General features: G+C 43.5%; 1 protein-coding gene across 3 annotated transcripts in view; it reads right to left on the bottom strand.

The window, feature by feature from the left end:
• Window positions 1–17352, bottom strand: part of igsf9ba (immunoglobulin superfamily, member 9Ba) — a 337710-nt gene that overhangs the window by 210458 nt on the left and 109900 nt on the right. For all 3 annotated transcript variants that reach the window (XM_061973182.1, XM_061973181.2, XM_061973180.2), the window contains exon 3: window positions 3721–3867. In XM_061973182.1, the coding sequence (XP_061829166.1) occupies window positions 3721–3867 (147 nt within the window). The remainder of the gene's footprint in view (window positions 1–3720; window positions 3868–17352) is intronic.

Below are 17352 nucleotides of genomic sequence, written 5' to 3' on the forward strand. Positions count from 1 at the left end.
CTACATAATCTCACCACTGGAAGAAATGCTACTTGACTAAAAAGTGCTGTGTTTTGCAGCAAAGCACGCATCCATGATCCAAAAACAGCTCGATAGGAACATCTAACTAAACGCACTCCTCACATAGGATTTACCAACCTGGAGACGTTCCTAGGAGAAATGCAAAAGTGCAGCTTTTTTTTTTCCCACTCAGTCATCAGTTTGATAGCTCATCGACTATCTCAGACTTGACCTCATAGCTGCCTTAAACACGCTGCAATCAATTCCCTGCAATGAGCCAAATAAATACTCCACCATTTCCTCTTGCTCTTGGGAAAAGTAAAAAAAAAAAAAATCAAGCCTCACTGGATCACTGGGACATTTACCACATCTGTGGTTGAATGAGACATAAAATGCAACACAAACTCATTTAAGCCAGGCTACAACTGCAAAGCACAACAAGAGTGGGAAAGTGTAATGAGAAAAGAAGTGTCAGGGCCCGGGCGCACCCCTGTGCGCATTCATCTGGGCGCACCATATCTGCTGACCTCTCCTGGACCCAAAATACAACTGGGGTCATCCGGAAGGTGACCTTCTATCGCTTGGCTGTCGAGAGCCTGCTGACGTACCGCATAACAGTGTGGTACGCCAGCTGCACTGAAGCAGACAAACAAGCGATTCAGAGGGTCATAAAGTCTGCACAAAAAAATCATCGGCTGCCCCCTCCCCTCCCTAAAGGTTTTACACAACTCCTGCTGCCTCAACAGAGCAAAAAAGCATCACCAAGGACAGCACACACCCTGGCTTCCACCTGTTCCACCTACTACCATCGGGCAGGCGCTACAGGTGCATCAGAGCCACAACAAACAGGCTCAGAGACAGCTTCTTTCCCAGAGCTGTCACCATCTTGAACTCTAACTTATAATAAATAATCCCACCCTAATACCCTACTGTGCAATATTACCCTTCGAGTGCAATATGTCCGACACTGATTGTTATTTATTACTCCGGTACTCTTGTCCTGTTCTGTATATTGTACAGTATTTTGTATTTCTATAGTGTTTTGTATATTGTACAGGATTGCTTATTACCGTATTTTTCGGACTATAAGTCGCAGTTTTTTTCATAGTTTGGCCAGGCTCTAGTGTGACTTATATATGTTTTTTTCCTTCTTTATTGTGCATTTTCGGCAGGTGCGACTTATACTACGGTGCGACTTATACTCCGAAAAATACAGTACTTGTATTGGCTAGTAGTTTGTTTATTTCAATTGTTAGTTTTTTTTCTTTATTACCTGTTGTGTAATTTATTTTTACCCCATATTTGTTCCCATTACCGCACCTTAAGTTGGAGTCCTTATTCTCGTTATATGCAAATATAATGACAATAAAGTCCATTCTATTCTATTCTACCAACAAGCGCGCGCCACTCCGGCTGCAGCAGACGGCTGCATTCAATCGGCTCAATCAGCACTCTACACACCTTGTCGCTGATGAGCTTCCTCGCCTTCTTAAGCCAGTGCAAACCTGCGTCCCGGGCCAGAACATAACAACCTGTTCCTGTACAGCAGTGCTTTTTAACTAGTTGTGCCGTGAGATACAGTCTGGTGTGCCGTGGGAGATGATCTAAAAATCCGCCTGTCGATCTCACGATCCACTCTTCCCTCACTCGTGAACAAGACTCCGAGGTACTTGAACTCCTCCACTTGGGGCAAGATCTCCTCCCCAACCCGGAGATGGCACTCCACCATTTTCCGGGCGAGAACCATGGACTCGGACTTGGAGGTGCTGATTCTCATCCCAGTCGCTTCACACTTGGCTGCGAACCGATCCAGTGAGAGCTGAAGATCCTGGCCAGATGAAGCCATCAGGACCACATCATCTGCAAAAAGCAGAGACCTAATCCTGCAGCCACCAAACCAGATACACTCAACGCCTTGACTGCGCCTAGAAATTCTGTCCATAAAAGTTACGAACAGAATCGGTGACATAGGGCAGCCTTGGCGGAGTCCAACCCTCACTGGAAACTTTTCCGACTTATGCCGGCAATGCGGACCAAGCTCTGACACTGATCATACAGGGAGCGGACCGCCACAATCAGACAGTCCGATACCCCATACTCTCTGAGCACTCCCCACAGGACTTTCCGGGTTACACGGTCAAATGCCTTCTCCAAGTCCACAAAGCACATGTAGACTGGTTGGGCAAACTCCCATGCACCCTCAAGGACCCTGCCGAGAGTATAGAGCTGGTCCACAGTTCCACGACCGGGACGAAAACCACACTGTTCCTCCTGAATCCGAGGTTCGACTATCCGACTAAATATATCGACTATATCGACTGAATACCTAAATATCTGCTTGTCACCATGACATAATATAAGGAGGCGATTATACTTTTATATTCTTACATTCACTATTATATGCGGCCCTGCGATGTGGCCCTCCATGAAAACAAGTTCGACACCCCTGATCTAGGCCATTTGCTTACTAAGATAGTTTGCACTCTGTTTGCTGCACAGTAGCCATGTTGGTTTGGTTGACCACCCCTTCGTTCACCGGAAGTAAACAGGTCAGAAAAGGTAAAATGACTGATTACAACTGTCGGAGGCAGATATTTACATATATCCGAATTTAAGTTGTACTTCTTCCATTTCTTTGTCATATTTGAAAACAGCTTGTCTTTTCCACTTCTTCTCTTGATGCTCTGTCAGCAAGCAAACTCTGTGTGTTAACCTTGAGTTCTTTGGAATGTATTATGGCTAGGGAGACGTTGTGCTTTTGTTATGGCTAGGGAGGTGGAAGAGAAGAGAGGTTTTTGGCGTTGGGAAGGGAGACCATTTTGGGTGTGCGGGATAGAAGGTTCTAGGGTTAGACTGGTCTCAATCTAAAATGTATATTGTCAAAGCTTTGAGAATATACAAGAAAATACCTATTCTGTCTCTGGTGGTTTTTCAACTCAGCTTTAAGTGTCGGAAAGAACTTGGGAGCGAATTGCGACTTGAATTCCCTGGGAGGAACAACTGGTCCAAAACGCAACACAACCTATATCAACAATATGTTCCTGATTGTCAATCAGGACAAACTTAGTCAGGTTCAAACACTGATGACATCTATTAAACAAGACAAGAAGCAAGTAACTAAACAGAGACACTGTACAATTGTACAGTGTCGTCCCACGCTCTGACGAAAGATTGTACGCCTCCTCTTTTATTTGGACTTTCCCTGATTACATGGCAACAGCTGTTTCTAAAGGGCCGGGGGTCATAAACAGCCGCCGCCTTTGGTTACAAAACGGTTCAAAGAAAAGGTCGGTTCAAAGAAAAGGTCAGAAAACAGTTCAAAGAAGAGGTGCCTGGAGCGTGGGCAGGTCCTGCTTTCTCTCCGCTTTGTAGATCTCGGGTCAAGACAAAATCTTTCCGTGGATTACAATACATCAAAGAAACCGACACCCTCATGCCGCTCCCCATCCTACACAGTGAAGTTTTACAAGCCTTTTGATTGGTAAGATCAAAGACAGCTTTTTGTCCTCTCGCCGAGAACTCATTGAAACACAAAGTTTTGTGATAACTTAGATACAATTATTCTGACACACCTACTCCTGGTCGCCAATCAGGATGCTTTTTATGCCAGCTATGATTCCTATGCACCTCCCTGCTGGGGTCCAGACCAACAACACCCAACACCCGATAAGCGCATGTTAAGAGAGCGAGTGGTAGCAAAATCTTCTTCCGCAAACTCACCATTGACGGTCAGGTGCAACCAGCTGCCGTTGTGGAAGGTGTCGTACTGTTGCTCCAGCATCAGGACCCTGCACTCGTACCAGCCCTGGTCCTCCGAGCGCACCGGGTCAATCTGCAGGGAGGCCTTCCCGTGCAGAGAGGCTCGACCTGAAAACCGGGGAAATACAAACATCTGTGTCAGCGTCTAACAATCTTGGAACCACAAATGCACAGGTGAGTCCAGTTCATAGTGGATCTAACATAATAGTGTGAGAGTCCAGTCCATAGTGGATCTAACATAATAGTGAGAGTCCAGTCCATAGTGGATCTAACATAATAGTGTGAGAGTCCAGTCCATAGTGGATCTAACATAATAGTGTGAGAGTCCAGTCCATAGTGGATCTAACATAATATTGTGAGAGAGTCCAGTCCATAGTGGATCTAACATAATAGTGAGAGTCCAGTCCATAGTGGATCTAACATAATAGTGAGAGTCCAGTCCATAGCGGATCTAACATAATAGTGTGAGAGTCCAGTCCATAGTGGATCTAACATAATAGTGTGAGAGTCCAGTCCATAGTGGATCTAACATAATATTGTGAGAGAGTCCAGTCCATAGTGGATCTAACATAATAGTGAGAGTCCAGTCCATAGTGGATCTAACATAATAGTGTGAGAGTCCAGTCCATAGTGTATCTAACATAATAGTGAGAGAGTCCAGTCCATAGTGGATCTAACATAATAGTGTGAGAGTCCAGTCCATAGTGGATCTAACATAATATTGTGAGAGTCCAGTCCATAGTGGATTTAACATAATATTGTGAGAGTCCAGTCCATAGTGGATCTAACATAAGAGTGTGAGAGTCCAGTCCATAGTGGATCTAACATAATAGTGAGAGTCCAGTTCATAGTGGATCTAACATAATAGTGTGAGAGTCCAGTCCATAGTGGATCTAACATAATAGTGTGAGAGTCCAGTCCATAGTGGATCTAACATAATAGTGAAAGTCCAGTCCATAGTGGATCTAACATAATAGTGTGAGTCCAGTCCATAGTGGATCTAACATAATAGTGAGAGTCCAGTCCATAGTGGATCTAACATAATATTGTGAGAGTCCAGTCCATAGTGGATCTAACATAATAGTGTGAGAGTCCAGTCCATAGTGGATCTAACATAAAATTGTGAGAGTCCAGTCCATAGTGGATCTAACATAATAGTGAGAGTCCAGTCCATAGTGGATCTAACATAATAGTGTGAGAGTCCAGTCCATAGTGGATCTAACATAATAGTGAGAGTCCAGTCCATAGTGGATCTAACATAATAGTGAGAGTCCAGTCCATAGTGGATCTAACATAATAGTGGGAGAGTCCAGTCCATAGTGGATCTAACATAATAGTGTGAGAGTCCAGTCCATAGTGGATCTAACATAATATTGTGAGAGTCCAGTCCATAGTGGATCTAACATAATAATGTGAGTCCAGTCCATAGTGGATCTAACATAATAGTGTGAGAGTCCAGTCCATAGTGGATCTAACATAATAGTGAGAGTCCAGTCCATAGTGGATCTAACATAATAGTGGGAGAGTCCAGTCCATAGTGGATCTAACATAATAGTGTGAGAGTCCAGTCCATAGTGGATCTAACATAATAGTGTGAGAGTCCAGTCCATAGTGGATCTAACATAATATTGTGAGAGTCCAGTCCATAGTGGATCTAACATAATAGTGTGAGAGTCCAGTCCATAGTGGATCTAACATAATAGTGAGAGTCCAGTCCATAGTGGATCTAACATAATAGTGGGAGAGTCCAGTCCATAGTGGATCTAACATAATAGTGTGAGAGTCCAGTCCATAGTGGATCTAACATAATATTGTGAGAGTCCAGTCCATAGTGGATCTAACATAATAGTGAGAGTCCAGTCCATAGTGGATCTAACATAATAGTGTGAGAGTCCAGTCCATAGTGGATCTAACATAATAGTGAGAGTCCAGTCCATAGTGGATCTAACATAATAGTGAGAGTCCAGTCCATAGTGGATCTAACATAATAGTGAGAGTCCAGTCCATAGTGGATCTAACATAATAGTGAGAGTCCAGTCCATAGTGGATCTAACATAATAGTGAGAGTCCAGTCCATAGTGGATCTAACATAATAGTGTGAGAGTCCAGTCCATAGTGGATCTAACATAATAGTGAGAGTCCAGTCCATAGTGGATCTAACGTAATAGTGAGAGTCCAGTCCATAGTGGATCTAACGTAATAGTGAGAGTCCAGTCCATAGTGGATCTAACATAATAGTGAGAGTCCAGTCCATAGTGGATCTAACATAATAGTGAGAGTCCAGTCCATAGTGGATCTAACATAATAGTGAGAGTCCAGTCCATAGTGGATCTAACATAATAGTGAGAGTCCAGTCCATAGTGGATCTAACATAATAGTGTGAGAGTCCAGTCCATAGTGGATCTAACATAATAGTGAGAGTCCAGTCCATAGTGGATCTAACGTAATAGTGAGAGTCCAGTCCATAGTGGATCTAACATAATAGTGAGAGTCCAGTCCATAGTGGATCTAACATAATAGTGAGAGTCCAGTCCATAGTGGATCTAACATAATAGTGAGAGTCCAGTCCATAGTGGATCTAACATAATAGTGAGAGTCCAGTCCATAGTGGATCTAACATAATAGTGAGAGTCCAGTCCATAGTGGATCTAACATAATAGTGAGAGTCCAGTCCATAGTGGATCTAACGTAATAGTGAGAGTCCAGTCCATAGTGGATCTAACATAATAGTGAGAGTCCAATCCAAAGTGGATCTAACATAATAGTGAGAGTCCAGTCCATAGTGGGGCCAGCAGGAGACCATCTCGAGTGGAGACGGGTCAGCAACAGAGATGTCCCCAACTGATGCACAGGCGAGCGGTCCAGAGTCGGGTCTAGATAGCCATCACTTCATTCATTCACATGTGCAGTATCAGAATATGGGACATGTCAACCTTTTTGTCATGACTTGGTTTTTTGTTGTTGTTCTCCGTAGTTTAGTTGTGTACCAGCACTCCGAGTGGCCCTTTGTTTACGTTCTCGTTGCTAGGAGAGTCTGAGTTCACGCACCTGTTTCTGTTTATTAACTAGTGTCGCCACCTGCCATCACCACTATCATTTTTCGCTTCACCCTGCCTTCCTCACGGGTCCAATGTTGGCTCTTTGCAACAATAACGTTTGTGTCTGATTAATTTTGTTATTTTGCTTACAATATGCTCTTTGTTGCACGTTCCTGCTGCACTTCCTGGGGCACCTTGACATACAAACCCCGTTTCCATATGAGTTGGGAAATTAGATGTAAATATAAACGGAATACAATGATTTGCAAATCCTTTTCAACCCATATTCAGTTGAATATGCTACAAAGACAACATATTTGATGTTCAAACTCATAAACTTTATTTTTTTGTGCAAATAATCATTAACTTTAGAATTTGATGCCAGCAACACGTGACAAAGAAGTTGGGAAAGGTGGCAATAAATACTGATAAAGTTGAGGAATGCTCATCAAACACTTATTTGGAACATCCCACAGGTGTGCAGGCAAATTGGGAACAGGTGGGTGCCCTGATTGGGTATAAAAGTAGATTCCATGAAATGCTCAGTCATTCACAAACAAGGATGGGGCGAGGGTCACCACTTTGTCAACAAATGCGTGAGCAAATTTTTTTGAACAGTTTAAGAAAAACCTTTCTCAACCAGCTATTGCAAGGAATTTAGGGATTTCACCATCTACGCTCTGTAATATCATCAAAGGGTTCAGAGAATCTGGAGAAATCACTGCACGTAAGCAGCTAAGCCCGTGACCTTCCATCCCTCAGGCTGTACTGCATCAACAAGCGACATCAGTGTGTAAAGGATATCACCACATGGGCTCAGGAACACTTCAGAAACCCACTGTCAGTAACTACAGTTGGTCGCTACATTTGTAAGTGCAAGTTAAAACTCTCCTATGCAAGGCAAAAAACCGTTTATCAACAACACCCAGAAACGCCGTCGGCTTTGCTGGGCCTGAGCTCATCTAAGATGGACTGATACAAAGTGGAAAAGTGTTCTGTGGTCTGACGAGTCCACATTTCAATTTTTTTTGGGAAACTGTTGACGTCGTGTCCTCCGGACCAAAGAGGAAAAGAACCATCCGGATTGTTATAGGCGCAAAGTGTAAAAGGCAGCATGTGTGATGGTATGGGGGTGTATTAGTGCCCAAGACATGGGTAACTTACACATCTGTGAAGGCACCATTAATGCTGAAAGGTACATACAGGTTTGAGAGCAACATATGTTGCCATCCAAGCAACGTTACCATGGACGCCCCTGCTTATTTCAGCAAGACAATGCCAAGCCACGTGTTACATCAACGTGGCTTTATAGTAAAAATAGTAATATCTTTTCTTTGTAGCATATTCAACTGAATATGGGTTGAAAAGGATTTGCAAATCATTGTATTCTGTTTATATTTACATCTAGCACAATTTCCCAACTCATATGGAAACGGGGTTTGTAGAATTAAAGCACTTGCCTTTGGACGAAGTAGCTGTTGACTGTTCATACACAGTCCATCAAAACAGAAGCTAAGGCGAGACTTGGCACAGGAATCAAGAACGTAACTGTTGCATTCGGCAAACGACGAAGCCAGACTGAGCGGGGCGAGAGAAATGAATAAAAAGCTCTCTGATTAGTGCTCAGTAGCAGGTGAGCGTGCCAACCACTAACCAGAGGCAGGTGAACCCAATTAGTACCCATGGAAACCAAAACAAACCCAGAGGTGCACAAAACAGGAACTAAGGGAGTCCAAAACAGAACATAACTAGAGATGTCCAATAATGGCTTTTTTGCCGATATCCGCTATTCCGATATTGTCCAACTATAATTACCGATACCGATATATACAGTGGTGGAATGAACACATTATTATGCCTCATTTTGTTGTGATGCCCCGCTGGATGCATTAAACAATGTAACAAGGTTTTCCAAAATAAATGGAAAAAAATGCCAACATGGCACTGCCATATTTATTATTGAAGTCACAAAGTGCATTATTTTTTTTTAACATGCCTCAAAACAGCAGCTTGGAATTTGGGACATGCTCTCCCTGAGAGAGCATGAGGAGGTTGAGGTGGGCAGGGTTTAGGGGTAGGGGGCAGCGGGGGGTGTATATTGTAGCATCCCGGAAGAGTTAGTGCTGCAAGGGGTTCTGGGTATTTGTTCTGTTGTGTTTATGTTGTGTTACGGTGCGGATGTTCTCCCGAAATGTGTTTGTCATTCTTGTTTGGTGTGGGTTCACAGTGTGGCGCATATTTGTAACAGTGTTAAAGTTGTTTATACGGCCACCCTCAGTGTGACCTGTATGGTTGTTGACCAAGTATGAATGGCATTCACTTGTGCGTGTGAAAAGCCGTAGATATTATGTGATTGGGCCGGCACGCAAAGGCAGTGCCTTTAAGGTTTATTGGCGCTCTGTACTTCTCCCTACGTCCGTGTACACAGCGGCGTTTTAAAAAGTCATACATTTTTTGAAACAGATACCGATAATTTTAAAAACGATACCGATAATTTCCGATATTACATTTTAAAGCATATATCGGCCGATAATATCGGCAGTCCGATATTATCGGACATCCCTAAACATAACTAAACAAAACATGGTCCGGGCCACGGATCATGGCAATACCATGTTTTTTTTAACCTTTGTGTGATACCAGAACATGAAGAGTTTCATGTTGATGGGTGTGCGGGGGCCACTAAAAAAAACATAATTTTTCCAGTGTGTGTGTGTCAACTAGAGATGTCCAATAATATCGGACTGCCGATATTATCGGCCGATAAATGCTTTCAAATGTAATATCAAAAATGATCGGTATCTGTATCAAAAAGTAAAATGTATGACTTTTTAAAACGCCGCTGTGTACACGGACGTAGGGAGAAGTACAGAGCGCCAATAAACCTTAAAGGCACTGCCTTTGCGTGCCGGCCCAATCACATAATATCTACGGCTTTTCACACACACAAGTGAATGCACCACATACTTGGTCAACAGCCATACAGGTCACACTGAGGGTGGGCGTATAAACAACTTTAACACTGTTACAAATATGCGCCACACTGTGAACCCACACCAAACAAGAATGACAAACAACATTTCGGGAGAACATCCGCACCGTAACACAACAGAACAAATACCCAGAAGCCCTTGCAGCACCAACTCTTCCGGGACGCTACAATATACACCCCCCCCCCCAACCTCAACCTCCTCATGCTCTCTCAGGGAGAGCATGTCCCAAATTCCAAGCTGCTGTTTTGAGGCATGTTAAAAAAAAAATAATGCACTTTGTGACTTCAATAATAATTAAAGCTGCAAGCAGCATTGGTCGGGCCCGCGTATTTGGCAGGTGCTAGTCCTAAGTGTCCCAATACTTTTGTCAAGTTTTAGTCCCAAGTGTCCCAATACTTTTGTCTACTTTTAGTCTGAAGTGTCCCAAGACTTTTGTCTAGTGTACCTACCTAGTCTGCATTGTGTGGGCACGTTGGTGCTTCCTGCTTTTAAGCAGCCATCTTAAAAAAAACAGCAGCGCAGCAGCATCAGCGCAGCGGTTCTTTGAAGGCTCATAAAATCAAAACCGGAGCAGTTAGAAAAATTATTTCGATAACTTTTATTTGGAAGGGTTCGATCTCTCTCCTGTGTTATTTTGAAGCTGATACGACAAACGCGCTCAGAGGAGACAATGTTTGAAGAGAAGTGACCGGTTTATAAAAAAAAATTGTTTTGAAGGGGACATTGCAAACTTCCTGTTGATTTTTGCTGGGGGTTGTCAATATATGAAATGTAGGTCTAAGTGAGACCTATATAGAGGTTTTTGTTTCATGTCTCTCCGACCTTCCCAGTGGGAGTTACAGGCAGTCTTGTCATTTTTTTCTTCCGAGGAGCAATTTTTTCTGCGTTTTATTCAAAAATTGCTCAAGAGCGCAATTTTGAGATTTGGGGTTAGGTTTTTTATTAGATCGCAATGTTTGCCAGTCCTGATGTGTGTGTTCAGTTTGGTGAGTTTTGAAGCATGTTAAGAGGGTGAAAATACAGCTCAAAGAGGCAAAAGTTACTGTTTTTAGTACTTTTTTGTCTTGAAGGGGGAATTGCCAACTTCCTGTTGATTTTTGCCTGATGATATACAATTATGAGAACTAGGTCTAAGTCAGACCTACATAGAGGATTTTGTTTCATGTCTCTCCGACCTTCCTAGTGGGAGTTACAGGCAGTCTAGTTGTTTTTTTTCCTAGGGGGGGCTAGAGCGCAATTTTGAGTTTTGCTGTTCGGTTCTTTTATCAAAAGGCAATTTTTGCAGGTCCTGATGTGTGGGTCAAATATGGTGAGTTTTGAAGCATGTTAAGTTTTGAAGCATGTTAAGTTTTGAAGCATGTTAAGTGGGTCAAATTAGTGCTCAAAGAGGCGGCCGGTATAATAATAATAATAATAATAAAACCTTAGAAATTCAATAGGTCCTTATGTCCCATTGCATAAGGACTCCCTGTGGGAGTCCTTATGCAATGGGCCATGCGGGCCCTAAATATGGCAGTGCCATGTTGGCATTTTTTTTTTCCATAACTTGAGTTGATTTATTTAGTAAAACCTTGTTACATTGTTTAATGCATCCAGCGGGGCATCACAACAAAGTTAGGCATGATAATGTGTTAATTCCACCACTGTCTATATCGGTATCGGTTGATATCGGAATCGGTAATTAGGAGTTGGACAATATTTGGAATATCGGCAAAAAAAGCCATTATCGGACATCTCTATTGTCAACTTATCTGGGCTTCTCTGCTTAGGCTGCTGCCCCCGCCACCTGGCTTTGGATAAGTGGAAGAAGATGGACTTCTGACCATCCCCACAATGCGACCACAAGGTGAAAATGTTCCTACTTTATTTTTTTTTCTTTCCGGAAATAATGCAGAACAAACGTATGGGCTCTAAGTAGTGGTTACAAAGGGATGTAATAATTGAAAGGACAACTGTGGATTACAGAAGAGAGACAATTCAAAGCTCTCTTTTGTTTACAGCAAACACTGTGTGCAGTGTTGTCATCCTTCTATAAATAACATATTGGTCATTTAGACACTATTGTGCTGCTATGATGTCGTACTATTTACAGTCCTGGTCAAAAGTTGTAAAGAACATCATGTCATGGCTGTCTTGAGTTTCCAATCATTTCTACAACTATTTTTTTGGGGGGGGTCATTGTCCTGTTGGAACACCCAACTGTGCCCAAGACCCAACCTCCGGGCTGATGATTTTAGCTTGTCCTGAAGAATTTGGAGGTAATCCTCCTTTTTTCATTGTCCCATTTACTCTCTGTAAAGCACCAGTTCCATTGGCAGCAAAACAGGCCCAGAGCATAATACTACCACCACCATGCTTGACAGTAGGAATGGTGTTCCTGGGATTAAAGGCCTCACCTTTTCTCCTCCAAACATATTGCTGGGTATTGTGGCCAAACAGCTCCATTTTTGTTTCATTTGACCACAGAACTTTCCTCCAGAAGGTCTGATCTTTGTCCATGTGATGTCAGATGAAACAAAACACCATGCCTACTGTCAAGCATGGTGGTGGTAGTATTATGCTCTGGGCCTGTTTTGCTGCCAATGGAACTGGTGCTTTACAGAGAGTAAATGGCACAATGAAAAAGGAGGATTACCTCCAAATTCTTCAGTACAAGCTAAAATCATCAGCCCGGAGGTTGGGTCTTGGGCTCAGTTGGACAATGACCCCAAACACACCTCAAAAGTGGTAAAGGAATGTCCCTTGGCAAGTTTCACTGCAATAAGGCACTTTTGGTAGCCATCCACAAGCTTCTGCTTGAATGTTTGACCACTCCTCTTGACAAAATTGGTGCAGTTCAGCTAAATGTGTTGCTTTTCTGACATGGACTTGTTTCTTCAGCATTGTCCACACGTTTAAGTCAGGACTTTGGGAAGGCCATTCTAAAACCTTCATTCTAGCCTGATTTAGCCATTCCTTTACCACTTTTGACGTGTGTTTGGGGTCATTGTCCTGTTGGAACACCCAACTGTGCCCAAGACCCAACCTCCGGGCTGATGATTTTAGCTTGTCCTGAAGAATTTGGAGCTAATCCTCCTTTTTTCATTGTCCCATTTACTCTCTGTAAAGCACCAGTTCCATTGGCAGCAAAACAGGCCCAGAGCATAATACTACCACCACCATGCTTGACGGTAGGCATGGTGTTCCTGGGATTAAAGGCCTCACCTTTTCTCCTCCAAACATATTGCTGGGTATTGTGGCCAAACAGCTCCATTTTTGTTTCATTTGACCACAGAACTTTCCTCCAGAAGGTCTGGTCTTTGTCCATGTGATGTCAGATGAAACAAAACACCATTCCTACTGTCAAGCATGATGGTGGTAGTATTATGCTCTGGGCCTGTTTTGCTGCCAATGGAACAGCTGCTTTACAGAGAGTAAATGGGACAATGTGTTCCAACAGGACAATGACCCCAAACACACCTCAAAAGTGGTAAAGGAATGGCTAAATCAGGCTAGAATGAAGGTTTTAGAACGGCCTTCCCATAGTCCTGACTTAAAACGTGTGGACAATGCTGAAGAAACAAGTCCATGTCAGAAAAGCAACACATTTAGCTGAACTGCACCAATTTTGTCAAGAGGAGTGGTCAAAAATTCAAGCAGAAGCTTGTGGATGGCTACCAAAAGCGCCTTATTGCAGGTAAACTTGCCAAGGGACATTTTTTACCACTTTTGAGGTGTGTTTGGGGTCATTGTCCTGTTGGAACACCCAACTGCGCCCAAGACCCAACCTCCGGGCTGATGATTTTAGCTTGTCCTGAAGAATTTGGAGGTAATCCTCCGTTTTTCATTGTCCCATTTACTCTCTGTAAAGCACCAGTTCCATTGGCAGCAAAACAGGCCCAGAGCATAATACTACCACCACCATGCTTGACGGTAGGCATGGTGTTCCTGGGATTAAAGGCCTCACCTTTTCTCCTCCAAACATATTGCTGGGTATTGTGGCCAAACAGCTCCATTTTTGTTTCATCTGACCACAGAACTTTCCTCCAGAAGGTCTGATCTTTGTCCATGTGATGTCAGATGAAACAAAACACCATGCCTACCGTCAAGCATGGTGGTGGTAGTATTATGCTCTGGGCCTGTTTTGGTGCCAATGGAACTGCTGCTTTACAGAGAGTAAATGGGACAATGAAAAAGGAGGATTACCTCCAAATTCTTCAGGACAACCTAAAATCATCAGCCCGGAGGTTGGGTCTTGGGCGCAGTTGGACAATGACCCCAAACACACGTCAAAAGTGGTAAAGGAATGTCCTTTGGCAAGTTTCACTGCAATAAGGAACTTTTGGTAGCCATCCACAAGCTTCTGCTTGAATGTTTGACCACTCCTCTTGACAAAATTGGTGCAGTTCAGCTAAATGTGTTGCTTTTCTGACATGGACTTGTTTCTTCAGCATTGTCCACACGTTTAAGTCAGGACTTTGGGAAGGTCATTCTAAAACCTTCATTCTAGCCTGATTTAGCCATTCCTTTACCACTTTTGACGTGTGTTTGGGGTCATTGTCCTGTTGGAACATGCAACTGTGCCCAAGACCCAACCTCCGGACTGATGATTTTAGCTTGTCCTGAAGAATTTGGAGGTAATCCTCCCTTTTTTCATTGTCCCATTTACTCTCTGTAAAGCACCAGTTCCATTGGCAGCAAAACAGGCCCAGAGCATAATACTACCACCACCATGCTTGACGGTAGGCATGGTGTTCCTGGGATTAAAGGCCTCACCTTTTCTCCTCCAAACATATTGCTGGGTATTGTGGCCAAACAGCTCCATTTTTGTTTCATTTGACCACAGAACTTTCCTCCAGAAGGTCTGATCTTTGTCCATGTGATGTCAGATGAAACAAAACACCATGCCTACTGTCAAGCATGGTGGTGGTAGTATTATGCTCTGGGCCTGTTTTGCTGCCAATGGAACAGCTGCTTTACAGAGAGTAAATGGGACAATGTGTTCCAACAGGACAATGACCCCAAACACACCTCAAAAGTGGTAAAGGAATGGCTAAATCAGGCTAGAATGAAGGTTTTAGAATGGCCTTCCCAAAGTCCTGACTTAAAACGTGTGGACAATGCTGAAGAAACAAATCCATGTCAGAAAACCAACACATTTAGCTGAACTGCACCAATTTTGTCAAGAGGAGTGGTCAAAAATTCAAGCAGAAGCTTGTGGATGGCTACCAAAAGCGCCTTATTGCAGTGAAACCTGCTAGGGGATATTCTTACCACTTTTGACGTGTGTTTGGGGTCATTGTCCAACTGCGCCCAAGACCCAACCTCCGGGCTGATGATTTTAGCTTGTCCTGAAGAATTTGGAGGTAATCCTCCTTTTTTCATTGTCCCATTTACTCTCTGTAAAGCACCAGTTCCATTGGCAGCAAAACAGGCCCAGAGCATAATACTACCACCACCATGCTTGACGGTAGGCTTGGTGTTCCTGGGATTAAAGGCCTCACATTTTCTCCTCCAAACATATTGCTGGGTATTGTGGCCAAACAGCTCCATTTTTGTTTCATTTGACCACAGAACTTTCCTCCAGAAGGTCTGATCTTTGTCCATGTGATGTCAGATGAAACAAAACACCATGCCTACTGTCAAGCATGGTGGTGGTAGTATTATGCTCTGGGCCTGTTTTGCTGCCAATGGAACTGGTGCTTTACAGAGAGTAAATGGGGCAATGAAAAAGGAGGATTACCTCCAAATTCTACAGGACAAGCTAAAATCATCAGCCCGGAGGTTGGGTCTTGGGCGCAGTTGGGTGTTCCAACAGGACAATGACCCCAAACACACGTCAAAAGTGGTAAAGGAATGGCCCCTGGCAAGTTTCACTGCAATAAGGCACTTTTGGTAGCCATCCACAAGCTTCTGCTTGAATGTTTGACCACTCCTCTTGACAAAATTGGTGCAGTTCAGCTAAATGTGTTGCTTTTCTGACATGGACTTGTTTCTTCAGCATTGTCCACACGTTTTAAGTCAGGACTATTGGAAGGCCGTTCCAAAACCTTCATTCTAGCCTGATTTAGCCATTCCTTTACCACTTTTGACGTGTGTTTGGGGTCATTGTCCTGTTGGAACACCCAACTGCGCCCAAGATCCAACCTCCGGGCTGATGATTTTAGCTTGTCCTGAAGAATTTGGAGGTAATCCTCCTTTTTTCATTGTCCCATTTACTCTCTGTAAAGCACCAGTTCCATTGTCAGCAAAACAGGCCCAGAGCATAATACTACCACCACCATGCTTGACGGTAGGAATGGTGTTCCTGGGATTAAAGGCCTCACCTTTTCTCCTCCAAACATATTGCTGGGTATTGTGGCCAAACAGCTCCATTTTTGTTTCATTTGACCACAGAACTTTCCTCCAGAAGGTCTGATCTTTGTCCATGTGATGTCAGATGAAACAAAACACCATGCCTACTGTCAAGCATGGTGGTGGTAGTATTATGCTCTGGGCCTGTTTTGCTGCCAATGGAACTGGTGCTTTACAGAGAGTAAATGGGGCAATGAAAAAGGAGGATTACCTCCAAATTCTACAGGACAAGCTAAAATCATCAGCCCGGAGGTTGGGTCTTGGGCGCAGTTGGGTGTTCCAACAGGACAATGACCCCAAACACACGTCAAAAGTGGTAAAGGAATGGCCCCTGGCAAGTTTCACTGCAATAAGGCACTTTTGGTAGCCATCCACAAGCTTCTGCTTGAATGTTTGACCACTCCTCTTGACAAAATTGGTGCAGTTCAGCTAAATGTGTTGCTTTTCTGACATGGACTTGTTTCTTCAGCATTGTCCACACGTTTTAAGTCAGGACTATTGGAAGGCCGTTCCAAAACCTTCATTCTAGCCTGATTTAGCCATTCCTTTACCACTTTTGACGTGTGTTTGGGGTCATTGTCCTGTTGGAACACCCAACTGCGCCCAAGATCCAACCTCCGGGCTGATGATTTTAGCTTGTCCTGAAGAATTTGGAGGTAATCCTCCTTTTTTCATTGTCCCATTTACTCTCTGTAAAGCACCAGTTCCATTGGCAGCAAAACAGGCCCAGAGCATAATACTACCACCACCATGCTTGACGGTAGGCATGGTGTTCCTGGGATTAAAGGCCTCACCTTTTCTCCTCCAAACATATTGCTGGGTATTGTGGCCAAACAGCTCCATTTTTGTTTCATTTGACCACAGAACTTTCCTCCAGAAGGTCTGGTCTTTGTCCATGTGATGTCAGATGAAACAAAACACCATGCCTACTGTCAAGCATGGTGGTGGTAGTATTATGCTCTGGGCCGGTTTTGCTGCCAATGGAACTGCTGCTTTACAGAGAGTAAATGGGACAATGAAAAAAGGAGGATTACCTCCAAATTCTTCAGGACAAGCTAAAATCATCAGCCCGGAGGTTGGGTCTTGGGCGCAGTTGGGTGTTCCAACAGGACAATGACCCCAAACACACCTCAAAAGTGGTAAAGGAATGTCCCTTGGCAAGTTTCACTGCAATAAGGCACTTTTGGTAGCCATCCACAAGCTTCTGCTTGAATGTTTGACCACTCCTC

This window comes from Nerophis lumbriciformis, linkage group LG17 (genome assembly GCF_033978685.3).
Source record: "Nerophis lumbriciformis linkage group LG17, RoL_Nlum_v2.1, whole genome shotgun sequence".
Taxonomy (NCBI): domain Eukaryota; kingdom Metazoa; phylum Chordata; class Actinopteri; order Syngnathiformes; family Syngnathidae; genus Nerophis; species Nerophis lumbriciformis.